The 16989-nt window shown below is 43.1% G+C and overlaps 1 protein-coding gene across 4 annotated transcripts in view; it reads left to right on the top strand.

The window, feature by feature from the left end:
• Nucleotides 1–8117, top strand: part of FOXP1 (forkhead box P1) — a 560454-nt gene extending 552337 nt beyond the window's left edge. For all 4 annotated transcript variants that reach the window (XM_080676551.1, XM_080676553.1, XM_080676554.1 and 1 more), the window contains one exon: nt 3680–8117. In XM_080676551.1, the coding sequence (XP_080532677.1) occupies nt 3680–3824 (145 nt within the window). In that variant the 3' untranslated portion in view covers nt 3825–8117. The remainder of the gene's footprint in view (nt 1–3679) is intronic.
• Nucleotides 8118–16989: the final 8872 nt, after the last annotated feature.

Genomic DNA, 16989 nt, shown 5'->3' on the forward strand with positions numbered 1-16989 from the left:
TGGATAGAAACCTAGGCAACATTTTAGAGTAATGTGACTTTTGCTATACAAGATAAAGTCACTATAAAGTTAATTTGTTTAACAACTTTAAATTAACCCCAGTATTATCAGAAACCATGTTTTATATCAGCATAATTTTTAACAAAATGAAGGTTTCAACGGTTTTTTTTTAAAAAGAAACCCTACATAAAGACATTAAAATGCATATGATTTTTTGCTTAAATCTCACAGGTTCACACTGTTTGCTAAATCTAATCACATGTCAACAGTATATTCCCTGTGCCTGCTATCAGTGTCATAGACTGTTACTCTTTTTGACCCCATATTTCCATTAAGCAGACTCTGTAATGGCATAGTTTCCATTCTTGTCCAATGTGCATTACCCTGCTATGATGCAAATTGTTTCTTAACTGTTCCAGTCTATTGAAGTAAATCAAGCTGTAAACTTTACAGCAAGGCTTAAGGACCTTGTTAGTGCCGTGGCCCAGCTAACGTCTGGTGTTGAAACAGAACTCCACATTCTTACTGTTTCTGTGACACTCAAATACCATTACATTTTGTTTCTCTTTTGAAACCCTGGAAGGTAGTCACATAATCATGGCTTTGGGGCATTATACTTTTAGCCTGATAGGAGCTAAAGGAGTTACAAAGCAAAATACTGCAAGCTTTGCACACACCCTGGGATCACAATGCCATTAAACACCAGCCAGCTTCAGTTAAAAACGCTGTTCCCAGAATGGCTAACAAAGGAATTACTGGGACGTGAGAGCGGAAATGTGTGGTTTTAGTTATTCGCTGGTAGCCCTTTGGGAAGTAGGAGTTGGAGAGAAAGATGGGGCAGGTGTGTGGGGTTGATCTGCAAGAGAAGAGGAGAGGCCTGCAGCTCCCGTTTCTGGAGACACGTGGGCGAAGGAAGCGTGTGTCTCACCCAAAGTGTGTCCTGCACGGAAGGCCGGCTCCTCCGCTGTCTGAGCGCTGCGTGCTGGTGCTGCTGCGCTGGCACACTCAGCACCTGCTGGGGACAAGAAGCTGGATTTCACTCTGGTTCTGGTGTGTTGTCTGGTTGTCACACAGCAGTCTCATCAGTTCACATTGGCTGGGGACCAACCTGCACTCGGCACGGACTGAGCCAGTAGGCATGCATGATAGGGTCATAACCTGTGTCTTTGGGATGCTAATAATCTTACTGAGATTTGGCTGCAAATTTAGGGGTGGGGGGAATACTCCCTAATGTGAACTGTGTTGGCAGGCTTATGATTTTTATTTATTTCATTTTTCCCAGCAAAATATTTGTCAGTCTAAAACTATAAAGCAAAAACTTCCTGATGACTGATTTCTTCTAGGTCCTCCCGCTCCCTCCAGTCCATAGTCTTGTATCATCTCAACGTCATCAAATTCAGATCTGTAAATCTGAAAAGTTTTAATAAATATGATAGTTTGAGAAAATGAAACTGGGAAAATGTTGATCAAGGAAACTACATTTAACTTCAATCTATAGCAAAGTCAAACACAGATTCGATTCTGCCTAGTAGTCACAACCACGTCATTAATGAAGAAGTTGGTAGTTTATGAATTAACAGTTCTCAATATTGAAAATATGAAACAAACATGAAAAAATGTACACTGTTGTCAGTAATTCAAGAAACACAATTTAGGGTAATTCGAGCTTATCTTATACCTGCTAAGCAACAAAAAAATTTTTAAAGTAATATTGGTGCTGATGAGGTTGAGTCTAAAATGATACAGCCCCTTTGGAAATTATTATCACAACAAATCATAAAAACCATAATGATGCTTTGGCCTTTGCTCTAACAATTTCATTCTTAGAAAATTATCCTAAAGAGGCAAATCAACAGAGGGAGAAAGATTCATGGATAGAAGTTGCCACTGTGTTCCACAAAGAGCAGGACGGGAGCCGTCACACACACAGAGTAGCTCATAGGATATGGAAATATGACCCCAAATGGAGAGGATAGCAAAAACCAAACACCTCCTCTAATACGGGTGACTTTTTTTTAAGGAATAATAATCAGTACACCTAATCCTTCCCAAAAGAGTGCAGGGGATCCTTGCCAGGGCCGACTGTCCAGGCATATCACATATGGTGTGCAGTGGGACAGGAAGGATGCCATGCTCAGGACTGCTTCCAGCTTGAAATTCTTACTAAATTTTGAACCAGTTTCCCTTTACAGAGGGCTCTGCAAATTATGTAGCCAGTCCAGGTCTCACAGTAGAAGCACAGACAAATAGGACCATCAGAAAACTAAAAGTAGATGGACCACAACTAGTAAAGCATGTTATTACACAGCTCGGGTACATTTTATTTTGCAAGTAGCTTTTAAGACTATGGGCACAATCTAAGAAAGCGTTTCATCCTGCCATCTGCTCCCCTCCTCTCTCGGTTTGGAGTCTGTGGGTTTTCTGAAGGTTCACAGGGTAGGGGCAACACACAGCACCCCTGTTTGTTTTAAGTGGCTCAGGCGGCCTTCGGGTTTGGGCACAGCATCAATTACTCAGGAAGCCAGCCGTCCATCTACAGGAACACCTCTTATTACTAATAATAACTTGATAATGTCAGTTACAACATCCTCCCTTCTGTGGCTGTCCCAGGAAGGGCCTTTAACGTGAACAGAACAGTTCTTTTACATATCAAAGCCCTGTAGCACCAAGTGATTTGTATTTGCAAAGGCCTGGTTGTAAATATGATTTACGAACATTTCTCAATTTTTATCAGAGTGATGTCCTGCCATCCCTGTGGGCCCCTCCAGCTGAGCCACACTCAGTCCCTAATGAGGCCATTGGCGGCCTCCCCCAGGCCCTTCCGGCTGCACCAGTGGCCTCCTGTTGGGCCTTGTTTACAGCTGACAGCCTTACTATTCTGATTGGGGCTCTGCTTTCTTATCATCTTGTTGTGTTAAGGGAGCATTTTCCTCTTAGTTTGTGTTTCCTGGCAGGGCTTTTCTTGCCTTATTGACAGTTTGTAAAAATATGCATTAATTTGGAGTTTCAAGCATGTATCATGGTGTCTCTTTGCTGTGTTTGCTTGAAGTTGATTAATGATAGGACTTCACTTGGGTCGTTCTCAGGGGAGTTCTCTCGCGGGGTCCGCATGCTAACGAGCAAAGCAGCACAGCCTCCGCTCTCCTGCCGCCGGCCGCGCTGCCCCACAGAGTCCTAGTTCGGTGGTGATGTGAAGATTTGTAGTCATCACCCAGGATGCCACAAGGGCTCAGTGTGGTCCTCCGACCAGCAGCGTCACCAGGGACCGTATGCGCATGCAGTCTCAGGCCCTCCAGACCCGCTGAGTCACATCTGCCTCCTCACAAGACCCTCAGGGAGTGGGGTGCGCTGGCCTGAGGCCCCTGGGAGGAGGACGGCCGGTTGGTCCAGAGACCACCAGGCTCCAGCCACCAGGGCGGGAGCACCACTGTGAGGCCAGGATGCCTGCTCTGTGCTGTCCCGTCCAGTGGCCTTGCGGACACCTGACCTTGAGCATTGAAAATGTGGCCGGTGCAGTGGAGACACTGAATTTTAAATTGTATTAATTTTCATTTAAATGGCCACCTGTGGCTCGCGCTGCTGTGTTGGACAGTGTGGTCTAGATGCGCTTTTGTGATGCGCAAAACAGCTAAATTGCACTGGGCGGGCAGTTCTCTCAAGAACCTTTTCTTGCTTCCAGGCATCCTGTGCACGTCAAAGAGGAGCCCCTGGACCCGGAGGAGACCGAAGGGCCTCTGTCCTTAGTGACCACAGCCAACCACAGTCCAGATTTTGACCAGGACAGAGATTACGAAGACGAAGCAGTAAATGAGGACATGGAATGAATGGGTAGGCCAACCCCAAAAATGAAGATTAGGAAAAAACAAAATGTCAGAAATGAGCAGTGACGTTGTTCTCCATTTGCTGTACCGTCTGGAGGAGTCTCACTGCGCTTTGACAAAACTCTGAAAGGTGTAACTCAGTGCCATCCAGAACCCCATTTGGGAGTATTTTTGATTTTTCTACTTTTTGTTGAAAAAAAGGAATTTGTACTCTGTGCATCGGATGGACGTGTTTGGTACTTGGGATTTTCCTCTCTAACAGTCAGCAGCTGTTGTAAATTTGCTAAACTGACTCGCTTTTAGCAGCAGACTCTGAACTGCAGTCCTGCCAACGTTGGACCCTGAGGACACCCAACTGAGCATGTGCACCTACGCTGCAGCCACGCCGCTCCCAGAAGCTATGGCTCCTTGGGCGGCCTGCTTGCACAGTACTGCATGTTGATTGTCACTGCCTTTACTCCAGCGTGGGGTTTTGTTTGTTTGGGTTTTTTTGCTTCCAGTTGGGATGGGGAAGGCCTTTGTGTGTTTATTGGGGGGAGGGGGTTAAAAATAATTATCCCAAACTTTTTAATGTATTGCTTTTTCTTCTTGCTTCTACTCTACCATTTTAAGTTCTGACCTCAGGCCTCCACTTGGGCCCACGGCCTCTTGGAGGCTTCGCGTTTCTGTACCTTGTGATGAATGTTATAGGTGTTTTTATTATACAGCGCTGAATGTCATTTCTTGTTTGTAGTTTTCTGTCACTCATTCCATTTTTCTTCAGACATCACCATGTTTTCTCTAAAGTAAGAAAACATTCCGTTTTGGTCTTTTTCTAAAAGGTCCCAAATGCTGCACTCTACACATGCAGGTCCTCGCGCAGAGTGGGGCCTGCCCGAGAGAGAATGGATGACAGAAAAGCATGGGCTCGGGAGCAATGCAGGGTCCACCACAAAGCAGTGCAGGAGCGGGAAGGGCTGGTTCAGAACCGCTGCTTTGATTTTGCAGCTGCCTTCATCCTCAGTAAATGCCACAGCGTCTCACCAGCACAAGGAAACGTAGGCAGCACCCCCAAACATCTCATCATCTTGGGACTGACACCTGGCTGTTGAAGGCTCACCTGTGTGGAACCAACTTGGGACCAGCCATGCTAAACCAGTGTGGGTCGCTTTGTTTACAAAGTGGCCAGAAAGCTGGCTTCCTGAGCAGCTCTGCTGAAGGTGGTGGTGGTGGTGGTGGATTTAAACATCAGTTCAGACCTGCTTGGTGGCATCAATCTGTGTGAATGCAAATTAGATTTCAGGTGGAACTTGTGGGAGTTAATGGAGACTGAGTTCAGCTAAAGTGTTCATTTCACATGTGCAGATTTGCTGCTGCAGCTCAGTGTGTATGCCATGTGATCACACCAACCCAGTGTCAAAACCAACTGTAGGAGACATGGAGCGAGGGGCGCATCCAGCCTGGGCCTCTGGGGAAGGAGCGTGTGGGATGTGAGGATCACACCAGTGCCACCCCAGCCTGGAGCGCTGGGCACTTGGCAGCCTGCAGCCCTCTGCCTCAGTTGCTCCCCTAGGACCATAGCTCTTATTTTTAGTTTGAGAGCCCTTTGGAGCTTAATTTATACTCTTTGTACCTTTTTTTCTAAAATTACCAAAGATATTACACAAAGGTAAATTATGTTCTCTGTTTTATGCTTTATCTGATGAAGCCAAATATCCTCTTATTGTTGATCAAAGGAGGCAAAAGAATTTAGAGGCAATTGATGAGATGTAGGCTGTTGCTAAGCTGAGGAAGAGAGCTGCTCCTTCGTAAATTTAGAAGGCCAAGCAGATGATGGAACCAAAGTTGTTACTTTTTTTAGTTGTTGGGTTTTTTTCTCTTCTGAATCTCTACAAAGACCAAAATTCGTTCTTGTAAAGAGATATTATGGGGCTACTGAAATAAAAATAGGACACAGTATTAAAGCAGTACACAAAGGAAGGGAGTCCCATTTCAAACACACGCCTGTGCCCCTGAGAGCCAGGGGTGTCCAGTGGATGAGACGGTTACCACGAAATTCAGAGAGTAGAGAAGCTCCCGCAGTGGAACTGCACCATCCGATGTTGATTTGAGAATACACTTTCTTAAAGGAAGATCGTATGCCACTTTCGTTTAAGGACTGTGATCACTGTGGTAATTTTGGTTTCTCTTGTCATATATCCTCTTTTCTTATTTTGTTTAAAGATTTTTTTTCTTTGTTTTCTGATTAGGCTTTGGCCAGCATTTTTCATTTTTTTTAAAAGTAACACTCCTGTCCACTCGTAAGCTTGGTACAAAAACTCCTTTGGCAGTTGACTTGGACGCGTCTCGGCTTTCTGTACCGGCGCAGCCTGTGGTCATGCGCGACCGGCAGCCTTCCCGCAGTGCAGCTTGGGGTGCAGGCGGCAGCCAGCAGGGCCGTGGGAAGGGGGCCCTGTGCTTCTAAACGGAGTGGTTGCTGGTTAGTTTGGTATTCAAAAGAGGATAAAAATCTGGTAGATTAGTTCATTCTCAGCATGTGTAGCTAGACATGAGTAAAGAGAACAGCATGAGAAACTGTTAGTACGCATACCTCAGTTCAAACCTTAGGGAATGATTAAAATTAAAATTAAAAAAAGTCACTCAGTTGCACTTAGTCGTATGTCTTGCATGCTTAGTCTAAAGACTGTAGCAAAAGGTAAAAAGGAAAAATTAGACTTTACATATCGTTGCAGGTGTCACAGCCTTGCAGGAGAACCAACTGAAAAAAATTCTCAGGCTTACAGCAAGCAAACTTCGCTATGATTTTACACTTCTGATTCTGTATCCCGTGGGGCTGCCCCAGTCGCTTCCTTAGGATGGGTTTATTATGTTGTACATATATCCCAATGTGTCTGTGTGAATCTTTGTCTTTTGGGGGGAGGGAGGAGGGCGGTTCTTTTTTTAGATATTGTTCCTAAAAAGGAATAAATGCATACACCTGTTTGTCAAAACACCTTTGCTTTTTGTGCAACTGCTTGATATTCATGATACTTAAAAAATAGCTTTGGGGAAAAAACTACTGTATGTAATGGAATTGCAGAATATGCTGCACATGTATTTTATTTAGTTATCTTTGCTTTAAGAATATCGGATGACATTTCCTGACATGTGGGAGAGAGAAATTCCCTAACCTTTTTTTCTTTTGCTTTTAAATTGTAACATAGTTAACAGACTTTTTTCCTCCTCTTCTCATTGATTGGAGCATTTTGTACAGGTTTTTTTTGGTGTGTGTGCGTGCGCGTGGGCATGTGTGTTAATCTGTTTTTTTGATACATTCCAATCCATTGTGTCTATCCTACACTGCCTTCCTGGTGATCTTAAACAAGTTCATACATTTGAAAAGAAAAAAAATGTTTTAAACAATGTTTTCTCCTGCTGCAGTAAATATTTTGCATGATGAAATTGCAGGGTCACACTTTCAAAGTTTATCAGTGAAGTGGTGATTAATGGCGAGGAGTGTCAAAGCTATTGAACATTTTGTATTAAAAAACAAACAAAACAAAACACTTTACAAGGTGCCAAAATGTAAACACAATTTGTTACTTTTTTTTTTTCCAAGGAAAAGCATACCTTAGGGACATAGTCCCTTGTATCAGGCAAATGCACTATCAGGAATGATGACCCATCCCACTGGTCCCTAGAGCCTGTGCTGCCAGCCGAGTTCCGCTGCGGGACCGAGGGCCACCAGCAGGCCCCACAGTCAGCTCTGACACCTCCACATCCCATCACACCGTAACCAACAGCCTGGAGTCTTAACCCCCAAAATGATGTAAATCACTAGCTTTTTTATCGTGAAAAAAAAAAGTAAAATATTTCCTCTCCTTTCCACATTCCAGCTGAGCTCCATTTCCAAGGGTGCAAAAAACTTGCGTTTTAAGGGTTTTAAATGGTTTGATACCTTTTGGTTAATAGTATACCCTGTTGATACTTTGGATGTGTTTGAGAGTTGGTTTTGCTTTTTTTATCCTGAGAATGAGACTTGTAATCTAAAGGCATCCGTGGGCCCAGTGCAGTTCACACAGTCTCCCACCCAGACGCCGGGCGAAGACGGCACAGCGGGACCGCTCGCCCCGCTTTGAGGGTGGGCGCTGCCAGCAACAGGAATCTTTTTGTTTTGTTTTGTTTTGATGAGGCATAAAAGAAACTCATTCCTTGACATCAACTGTAATTCCATCATTCCGTGTCTGTGGATGCAGACAATAAAAAAAATGTGTAGTCAGTACTGATTACTGACATTATAGCATTCTCAAATGCAATAAAATGCTGGTTGTTCACACTGGTGGTAAAAGTCGCCACAGCCTAAGTTTCTTTCCCCTTCTCACCGCTGATAGTGTCTGTTGGGCATGTGCTTGGTTTCATCAGCTGCTTCGAACACTGCATTGAAATCATTGGGACTGAGAGCTTTCAGCATCACAGGCCTGAAGCTCTGTCCTCGGCCTTCAAATATGGTCTCCGCTGAGAGAACTGGGAAACAGGAATGAGGAGGCGACCTTTGCTCTTGAGGAAGCACTCCCTTATTTTTCTTCATCAGATTTTATAGAGAAAAACAAAATAATAACTAGCATTAAGAGCAAACTGAAATTTCAGAGGAAAGCAGTATCATGAATAATTCATTAGAATTTCACATCTGCAAGATTAGTCATCCAAATAAAATGCTAATGTCAAAAACATGCACCGTCTATAATATTCTCATCAAGAGGTCTTTATGCATATAATGATAAATGCTTAAAACAAGTGATTTTATAAAAACATTCTATAAAAAATATGCTAGATCAGTGCTCTCGGTGAAGGAAACAGTAGAGCCCCTGTAACTAAATATTCCAGAAAAACCACCTTGATCTTGAGATTTTTTAAAAAGTTGCATATCTTTAATAAAATTTCTTTTTAATGTTACAATTTATACACTAAGGATTAATGGATTTGGGCATCTTTCAGTAAAAATTAAATTGGTCTATTGCAGCAATTTTCAACCTTTTCTATCTCATGGCATACATAAACATTACTAAAATTCTGTGTTAAACCAAAAAATGTATTTTTTGCTGATATGGCCAAAAAAAGTATAATTTTGATTCACACTAGATGGCTATTGTTGTGTTGGTTCTTGTCATTTCTTCAAATATGTTTTACTGATTTTTTTAGAGAGAAAGGGAGGGAGAGAAAAACATGCAAACGATGACAGAGAGAAATCAACTGGCTGCCTCCTGCACTCCCCAACTGAGGATCAAGCCCACAACCCGGGCTTGGAATTGAACCAACTGCCTTTAGATACATGGGACAACACTCAACCAACTGAGCCACACTGACCTTGGCTGGCTTTTGTCATTTTTTATTTGACAATCTAAGGGAAACAAAGTCAGTTCCCGGTATTTTTAAATAGGTGTTCGATGTTTTAAAAATTCTTGCAGCACATGGGTTGAAATCGCTAGTCTGTTGAAAGCACCACATTAAGTGGCCAAAGCATGGCAATAAAAGCCGTTACCTGTGTGATTCGGAGCACATCACACAAGCTAAGAGGGGCGTAAAGATGAGCCTTGCCACTTTTACTTGGCAAGACACGGTCTGGTGCCGAGGAAAAGGCCAATATGCCTCCCTGGCCATGTTTCAGGAAAAGCCCTTGTTCTGCTGTCAGGTGTTGCTGTGCAGCTATGAGGGTGTCTTCTCGTGGTTAGGCGGGCCACAGTCCACATGTCCTCTAGCCTGGTAATTAGCAAAGCACTCAGACCCCTAGTTCTCACCCGGCTAACTAAGAATGTGAGAGTTAACTGAGATTCCTTACAATGCCAGGCTTAACCACATGCTACCCACAGCATATGCAGCGGGTAAGGTTAAATATGTACACATTTGAATAAGGTGAAGGACCCAAACCAAGTATGACAGTGCATTGGTGATGATACTGCAGGTTGACAGTACATTTTTTAATTTAATGTCAGGAACTGTTCTAAAGCATGAACATCATCTTTTACATATTTCAGACTTGTCACTCAGGTAAACAAGGCAGCAAACCCAAAATACAGGTTTTTCTTTTAAATGAGATCTTTATATAAAGAGCTTAAATTCTTAGGAATACGAGTTTCACACCAACACAGATACATGAGAGTAACAGCCACTTCTCAAAAAAAAAACAAAAACCAAAGTATAATTAGTCTTACTAGATTTTGTCTTTTTGATATTACATATTTGTGTTCAGGGTAGTGATCACAATTTATCATTGTAGTTGAGTCAAATAAAAGTATTCCTTATTAAAATAAAGGGAAGTTGGGTCTGAAACTTTCACTTAAGGTATTGACTGATTGATGAAAGGTTTAAGACAGAATTCACATTGGAGGGAAATTAAGTTACATATGAAAACACTGGTTTAACTGGGACACTGGTTTAGAAAGCCATCACTCTAAATATCACCTACTTTATTTTTAAGCAATATTTGATTTTTTTAAAGAAGCAAAACCTATTGTAAAATTACCTTTAATGCTATACACACACACACACACACACACACACACACACATATTTATATAATGGATATTTCCATTTGAAATTACCAGTCTTTATTTTTTTGGCTTATACCGAGAATATAAGGAAGGAAAAAGACTAGCTTCAAGTTATAATGTTAATTTGAAGGTAACTGATATTTCAAGAATTAATTTCAGCCAAAGCAATAATCATTATTTACCACTGTGTGACATTTTTATCACTCATCATATTAGCAAATTTCCATTGAAAATGCTAAAATGGTTCGTCATAAGGCAGATAACTGCTCTAGCTGTAAAAATGACCAACACAAGTGCCGGTGTTCAAACATTAAATTATACTGTAATTAATAAAGACAGTTAAACTGCCTACTAGCAACAGCAATTTAGGTAACCACATTTGATCGGCTATAAATTGTAACTACATTAAAATTCCAGAAATGTTAGCAATATGGATCACTTGATGGAAGTCAGTGATGATCACCAACTCTTTTTTTTTTTTTTTTTTTAACAACGGAAGCACAGGTCAAGTTGACCACAAATCCATGGACGAAGATCAGGCCTTAGCACTTTTCATCTTGTGAAACAAGCAATTACAAAGAGCTGCATCGATTTGGTAAAAAGCTTTAGGTGACATAAATTGTTTCCTGTTTAGCTTATTGCTCTGATACATAAATGTCACCAAGTCCGGTATTAATTAGGCCATAGAAGAGCACCCGGTGGCTTCCAGGGACTCGGCGGCTCCCGTGCGTGTGTCGGGTGGCACTCCGGCTCACTCTCATTAGCGAGAAAGGGTAGGAAACTGCTGTGTTCAGTGAAGTCTTGAATAGCAGCTCCATTTTAGGTTCTAAACTAAATGGCAGGATTTCAGATTTGCTTTCTTACCACTTGACAAAGCACCACATTTAAAAAATATCTACTAAACAGAAGAACATTTACAAGGCATTTCAGCCTCTGAAAAGTTAACACTCTTCCATCTCAATATATGGTTCTATACATGTTTCCTTGGGTTGCTATTTCTACATTTAAAATACAATTTTAAATGGCTTGTGCATGTTATTGACTTAACATAAATCAAATGTATCATATATACTTTTCTTAGGTTGGCAGGCCACTTAGAAAAATACATTAGATTCTGGGGTGGGGGGCGGGGGAAGTCTGGAGAAAATTTATTAAATAGAAGTTTTTACTGTAATAGAATATTAATGCAGACCAAAGCTCATTTGCCATTAAGCTGATCCTTTTTTAACATACACATGCTTTTTATTATTTTGCACTCAAGCAAAAATTCCACATTCAAAGACTTTCCATCCGAGTCGGGAATGTCTCTGGCAAGAAATACGTGAGGAGCCTGACCTTCAGAAAGACATGGCCCGCATGGAGCGCTGGCCCCGCTAGGGCCACAATGGAACGGGCCCTGGAGCGCTGCAGGGCCTTGCGCAGTCAGCAGGTGGGAGCAGGAGAAACCCTCGCTCCTTTCTCACCTCACCTCAGCGCACACAGATGGAAATATTTGATTTGCAACATAAAAGATTCATTAATTACCACTTGAATATTTAAAGCTTTTTTGCAGTCAGTCTAACAGAGATTGATAAAGCAGTGAATTAAAACCTCTAGTAAAATTGTAAAGATATTTCGGTAAGCTTACCCACGTTATGGTTTAGGGAGAGATTCCAGCATTCTTGCAGAATAGAGTCTTAGTCATTTTCGAGTGTGTAATTGAAAGAGCGAGCTAAGTGTTCGGAAATAATTTGTTTCTCACTTTCAAATGTTTACTAATTATTTTCCCAAACCAACCTTGCTACTTTAGGACCCTGGATGGGAAAAAAATCTACCAGGCATGTTGGAGAACTGAGTGTCTGATCCAGAAACTAAAATACTTCCAGAAGTACCCACTAGGCTGAAGAGATTAGAAGCTATCACATAAAAGTGCTTTCCTGCCCACAAAATGCACCGAATCTGAAAACACTCAACCCCCAGAACAGAGTTCCTTCCCTCCTCCTGCCCAGCAACAGAGTCACCTAGGAGCTATTGCAGCGTGCCAGTGTTTGGATCTGGGACTCCTAAAGCCAACAGTGCTCAGGGTGCTCTTTGATGCAAATGCTACAGAATCCAGACCCCGTTCACCAGTCCCAGCCCTGACTAACACACGGGGTGACTTTGGCAAGTTACTTCATCTCCTTGTTCCTCAGCTTTCTCTTTCTCTTAATTGAGGCCATTTAACTAAATGATAAAAGGGGTTCCTTCCCATTTTAAAGTTCTAAAAATTTAATAACATATTCTTCCTTGGGGACTTGTCTTGATGAAATCCATGGTCTCAGCATGGAGTTTGTGTGGCGCTCCACATTTCATCAATATTAAAATATTGTCTAATTAAACTACCTGGTCACGTGACCTGTTAGGAGCAGGTTTCACTGGCATGCATGCACGCTTCCATCCATCCATCCATCCATCCATCCATCCACAAATACACATTAAATGACCTGTTCAAATTCAGTGCTGGGGATGCAACTGGGAAAGATAGACACAAACTTGGCTTCATGGTCCCTAGTGGTTCCCTGGGAAGATAGTTCTTAAACATCTCATAGGATCATAATGCAATAGGGTCAGTGAGAGGGGCTGCAGGAGCGCAGAGGAAGACCGCCCACCCCCTGGGACAACGAGGGAAGCCTCCCAGGGCGCACAATGTTTAATTGAAACTCAAAGGATGCCGAAGAGTGTGCCAGTTAGGGAGAAGAGAAAAGTTCCAAACAGAGCAAAAGAGCGGGAGTGTGAGGCAGGGGGCTTCAGAGCAGGGTCAGCAAGGTATTTTCTAGAAAACCCTAATGTCATGCAGTTGTCGTAAATCACGCACATGGCAAAACCATCATTTCAATCATGTTAACAAGCCTGAGTGTGTCACACAGTCCAGCTCCGTGATTCCTGAGGTGCTGCTGACCCAGCTTCACGTTCAACAAGGAAGCTTCTCCTTTCTCCCCACCTCCATCCCCCGCACCAGCCGCACTGGCCACTTGCTCTCCCTGGACACTAGGCACCTCAGAGATTTTATTTTCTTTCCAGTGGATGTTCTTTGCTTGGCTCTCGGCATGGCTCACACCCTCCCACTCTCCCAATGTTCTAGGAGAGAGGTGTTTCCTGCCACACAATAACATGACAATAACATGACACCCTCGCCACTCTGTGCCCACCGTATTGTTTCCATGGTGCCCAGCACCTCTCCATATTACATACCCATCGACGTGTTTAGTTACAGTCCGTCTCCCTCCTACCACCAGGTGGTTCACTGCTGCACCTCCAGCATGAGGACCGGGAATTCCTGCTCACATTGTTGAGTGAATGAGTAAAAGTTACACTGCTAGGAAGGTCGGAGGTGGCATGAACCCCCCAGCCAGATCCCAGAGCTGTCCGCATAAACCATTCTACTGTATTTCATGGCCAACCTAACTAAACTTCCATTTCCAAGATTCTCACACCAAACCTGCCAGGTGGGAATGGTCACCAGCATTTACAGCCAACACGGGCTTTCTGAGGAGCCGCTCAAGGCTGCAAGGGGGAGAATCCAAAAGTTTGTAGTTGCTTCCATGCCTGATTCTACAGCCCATCTGTTGGTGCTGGTCATGTCCCCTACTTCTAAAGAGCCTCCCAGCAAAGGACTTTCAGACAAAGGCAGCAAATACACTCACATGACAGGATAGCTTGAAAGCTCAATCATTGTTGTTCATTTGTAAGATATTACAAAGTTATTACACAATGTGGAGATAAAACAGTTAAATGTGCGCCCACTATTAAATGCAGGAACAAGACTCCGGATCTGTGTGGGTCTTTATGACTTGCCTCATCTCAGACTGCGTGGTGAGGAGGCCTAGACCTTTCTTGAATCTCCCAGTGAGGTAATGAAAAGTCTTTCTGATAGGTAGATCTCGCTTCTATATCCAGAGCCCCACACTAGCTGAGACCTGCTGTCCCTGGAAAAACGCATGAAGCAGCCGTGAGCTTCCCGAGGACAGGGCTCCCTGTCTCGTTCCCGCAGGACACCCTGACCACCCGGGACTGAGAGACGCTGGGATTTGGAACAGACAGGCCTGGAAGTGGAGCCAGGTAAACAGGTGCCAGCCTCCCTGGCCTCTCGATGACCAGACAGCCTTGGTCAATCTCCTTAAACCTCTGCGAGCTTCAGTAACAATTCCCACGCTACGAGATAGTTGTGCATGACTAAGCGAGTTAGTGTATGCAAAGCCATGGAACACATTGTAAATAAATGGAATAGAGTTTTGAGAGCAAACAGACCAAGTGCCTGTCCTCATGCCTTTTATACTCAAGCTGGGAGCCAAGCCTTCATGAAACAGCCTCACGTGGAAATGTAAAATTCCAAGTGTTAAAACAAGATGTAATCCCTACCCCATCAATGCTACTGCAGCCACATCAGCACTTCAATTTGCCTGCTGCATGCTTAACCCAATACTTTTATTAAAACCATTGAGAGAAATACTCTTTTTGAAGGAGTTGTTGATTGGCTATGACCTATTATGGCTATTTTTGCTGTAATATGGAAAGGGCCCACCTGAATTAAAGGAAAGAAGAAAACAGAGACAAAAGAGAAGGATGCACGGGTGGAAGCCCAGAACAAGACTGAAAGCTGAGACCAGGACATGATGGAAACCAGAAGAGGAGACTAAAAGCAAAACTGGGAATGAAAAGCAGATACACTGACCACATCATGTGGACTCCTGGATCCAGCCATGCCTGAAGCTAGTTTTTATACTCCTGGATTTTCAATTACATGAGCCAATAAATTCTCTTTATAAGCTAGTTTGAGTTGGCTTTCTGCTTTTTGTAATCAAATGTACTATGGAGTGGGGTTCATTTCACAGAGGGAACAACATTCATCAAGGGCCTGTGGCAGAAAAGAGAATTCCAAGTTCAAGGATACGAAAGGAGGCTTGTGTGTTTGTAGCTCCGAATGTGAAGGAGGGCTTGGATGGGTTGATGTTCAAGATGGAGGCCAGGGCTGGACTACTCATTATCATGGCTTCATGAGAAACAACCATGTGACATTCTAAATACACATTCTAAATGACCCTTCTCCTGTCCTTTTCCAGGTAAAATTAGAACTCCAAAGCACAGTGGTATTAGGGAGAAGAATGGCACTTCGTTGGAGCTAGAAGAGAGGCAAAATGATGTATTGTACTCTCATCAAGTCCAACATAATCCAAGATGCCAAAAAGGGATGGAGATCTGAGTCATTGGACAAGGACTAGGATGAATTTTATATCATTTCTCTCATTTCTTGATCAGAGCAAATTTGGCTTCAGGCTTGACTAAATGCCAGGAGCACAGCTATCCAAAAGTGGTAATTTTTCAAAAATGTCTTTAGAGTTTCAAATAAGCATGTCAGTTAAAAGTATAAAAGATGCTAAAGAACAGAGCAGGATGAGACAGTAGAGGATGGACTCAGAGGGTGCCACATATTTCATGGCTTCCTTCCTCACTAAATATTTTATTTCTCCTAAGACTTCATCTCCCTGTGTCTAAACCACACTCTCTCCTACCATAGGTAGGTTTCTTCAGCTGAAACTCAGCTGGTGATAGTGTTACTGTTTTTGTCCAGTGTCCAATTTTGACTGTTGGTGGTCTATGCCATTTCAGCTGTTCAATATTGTGGATATTGCCCATGGTCTCCCCTCTGTAAATAAGCTGACCACAGGCTTTGCCATAACTGTGGGTCCAGAGTAAATGTCCCCTGCCTCACCATCAGAGAATTCTAGGGGAGGACTCTGATTGGCCCAACCTCCATCACCCCCTCCTCTCTCAAGTCAATCATAATGACTGACAGTGGGAGGGATATCCTCTAACTGGCCATGCCTACAGGAAATGTTGGCCAGATAAAACTGTTCCTTCTAAGAAAAAAAGTGATTCTAGGGAGGCCAAAACAACTGTCCCCTCCCCCTACCAGTGCTAAGCTTTGTGTTGAACTCACATCAGTGACAGAGGGTTCCCCAGCCCTCAAATTGTTTATGATCTGTTCACACCTTAGAGACAGACCACTGATCTAACAAGCAGCTATACTAAGTGCCTACCCTGTGTCAGACAGCTTGTTAGATTCTGGGAATTCAGTAGTGAACAAAGCAGAAAATAATCCCAGCCTCCCAAAGCTTTCTTTCTAGAAAGGGGAAACAGACAATAGTAGGGTAAATGGAGATTAGTGATTGGCAGAGAAAAATAGAGCAGGGAGGAGAGAGAAAGTGCTGGGGAGAGGGCTGGTGGGGTGATTACCATAGTAAAGACCTCAACAATGAGGTGACTTTTGAATAAAGATTTGAAGGTAACAAGCCATGTAGATATCTGGGAGAAGAACATTCTGGACAGAGGGGACAGAAGAGGCAAAGGCTCTGAGGGTCCAACATAGAGTGGGGAAGAGGGTTGTGAGAAACAGGGACAAAAGGTAATGGGCAGCAGATGATGCTATGCATCAACGGTCTCATTGAGAGGACATTTGCTTTTCTTCTTGGTGAGATGGAAGCCATTGGAGGTTATGAGCACAAAAATGACATCCGCGGACTTGGGTTTTAAAATGATTCCTCTGTCTGCTGGGTTTTAAATGTAAGAAAGCTGTGGAAGCAGAAGGATGAGTTACAAGAAGGACTGTGATGGCTGGAACTAAGGGAACAGCAGTAGAGGTTGTG

The sequence above is a fragment of the Plecotus auritus genome, assembly GCF_963455305.1.
Source record: "Plecotus auritus genome assembly, chromosome: 6".
Lineage (NCBI taxonomy): Eukaryota > Metazoa > Chordata > Mammalia > Chiroptera > Vespertilionidae > Plecotus > Plecotus auritus.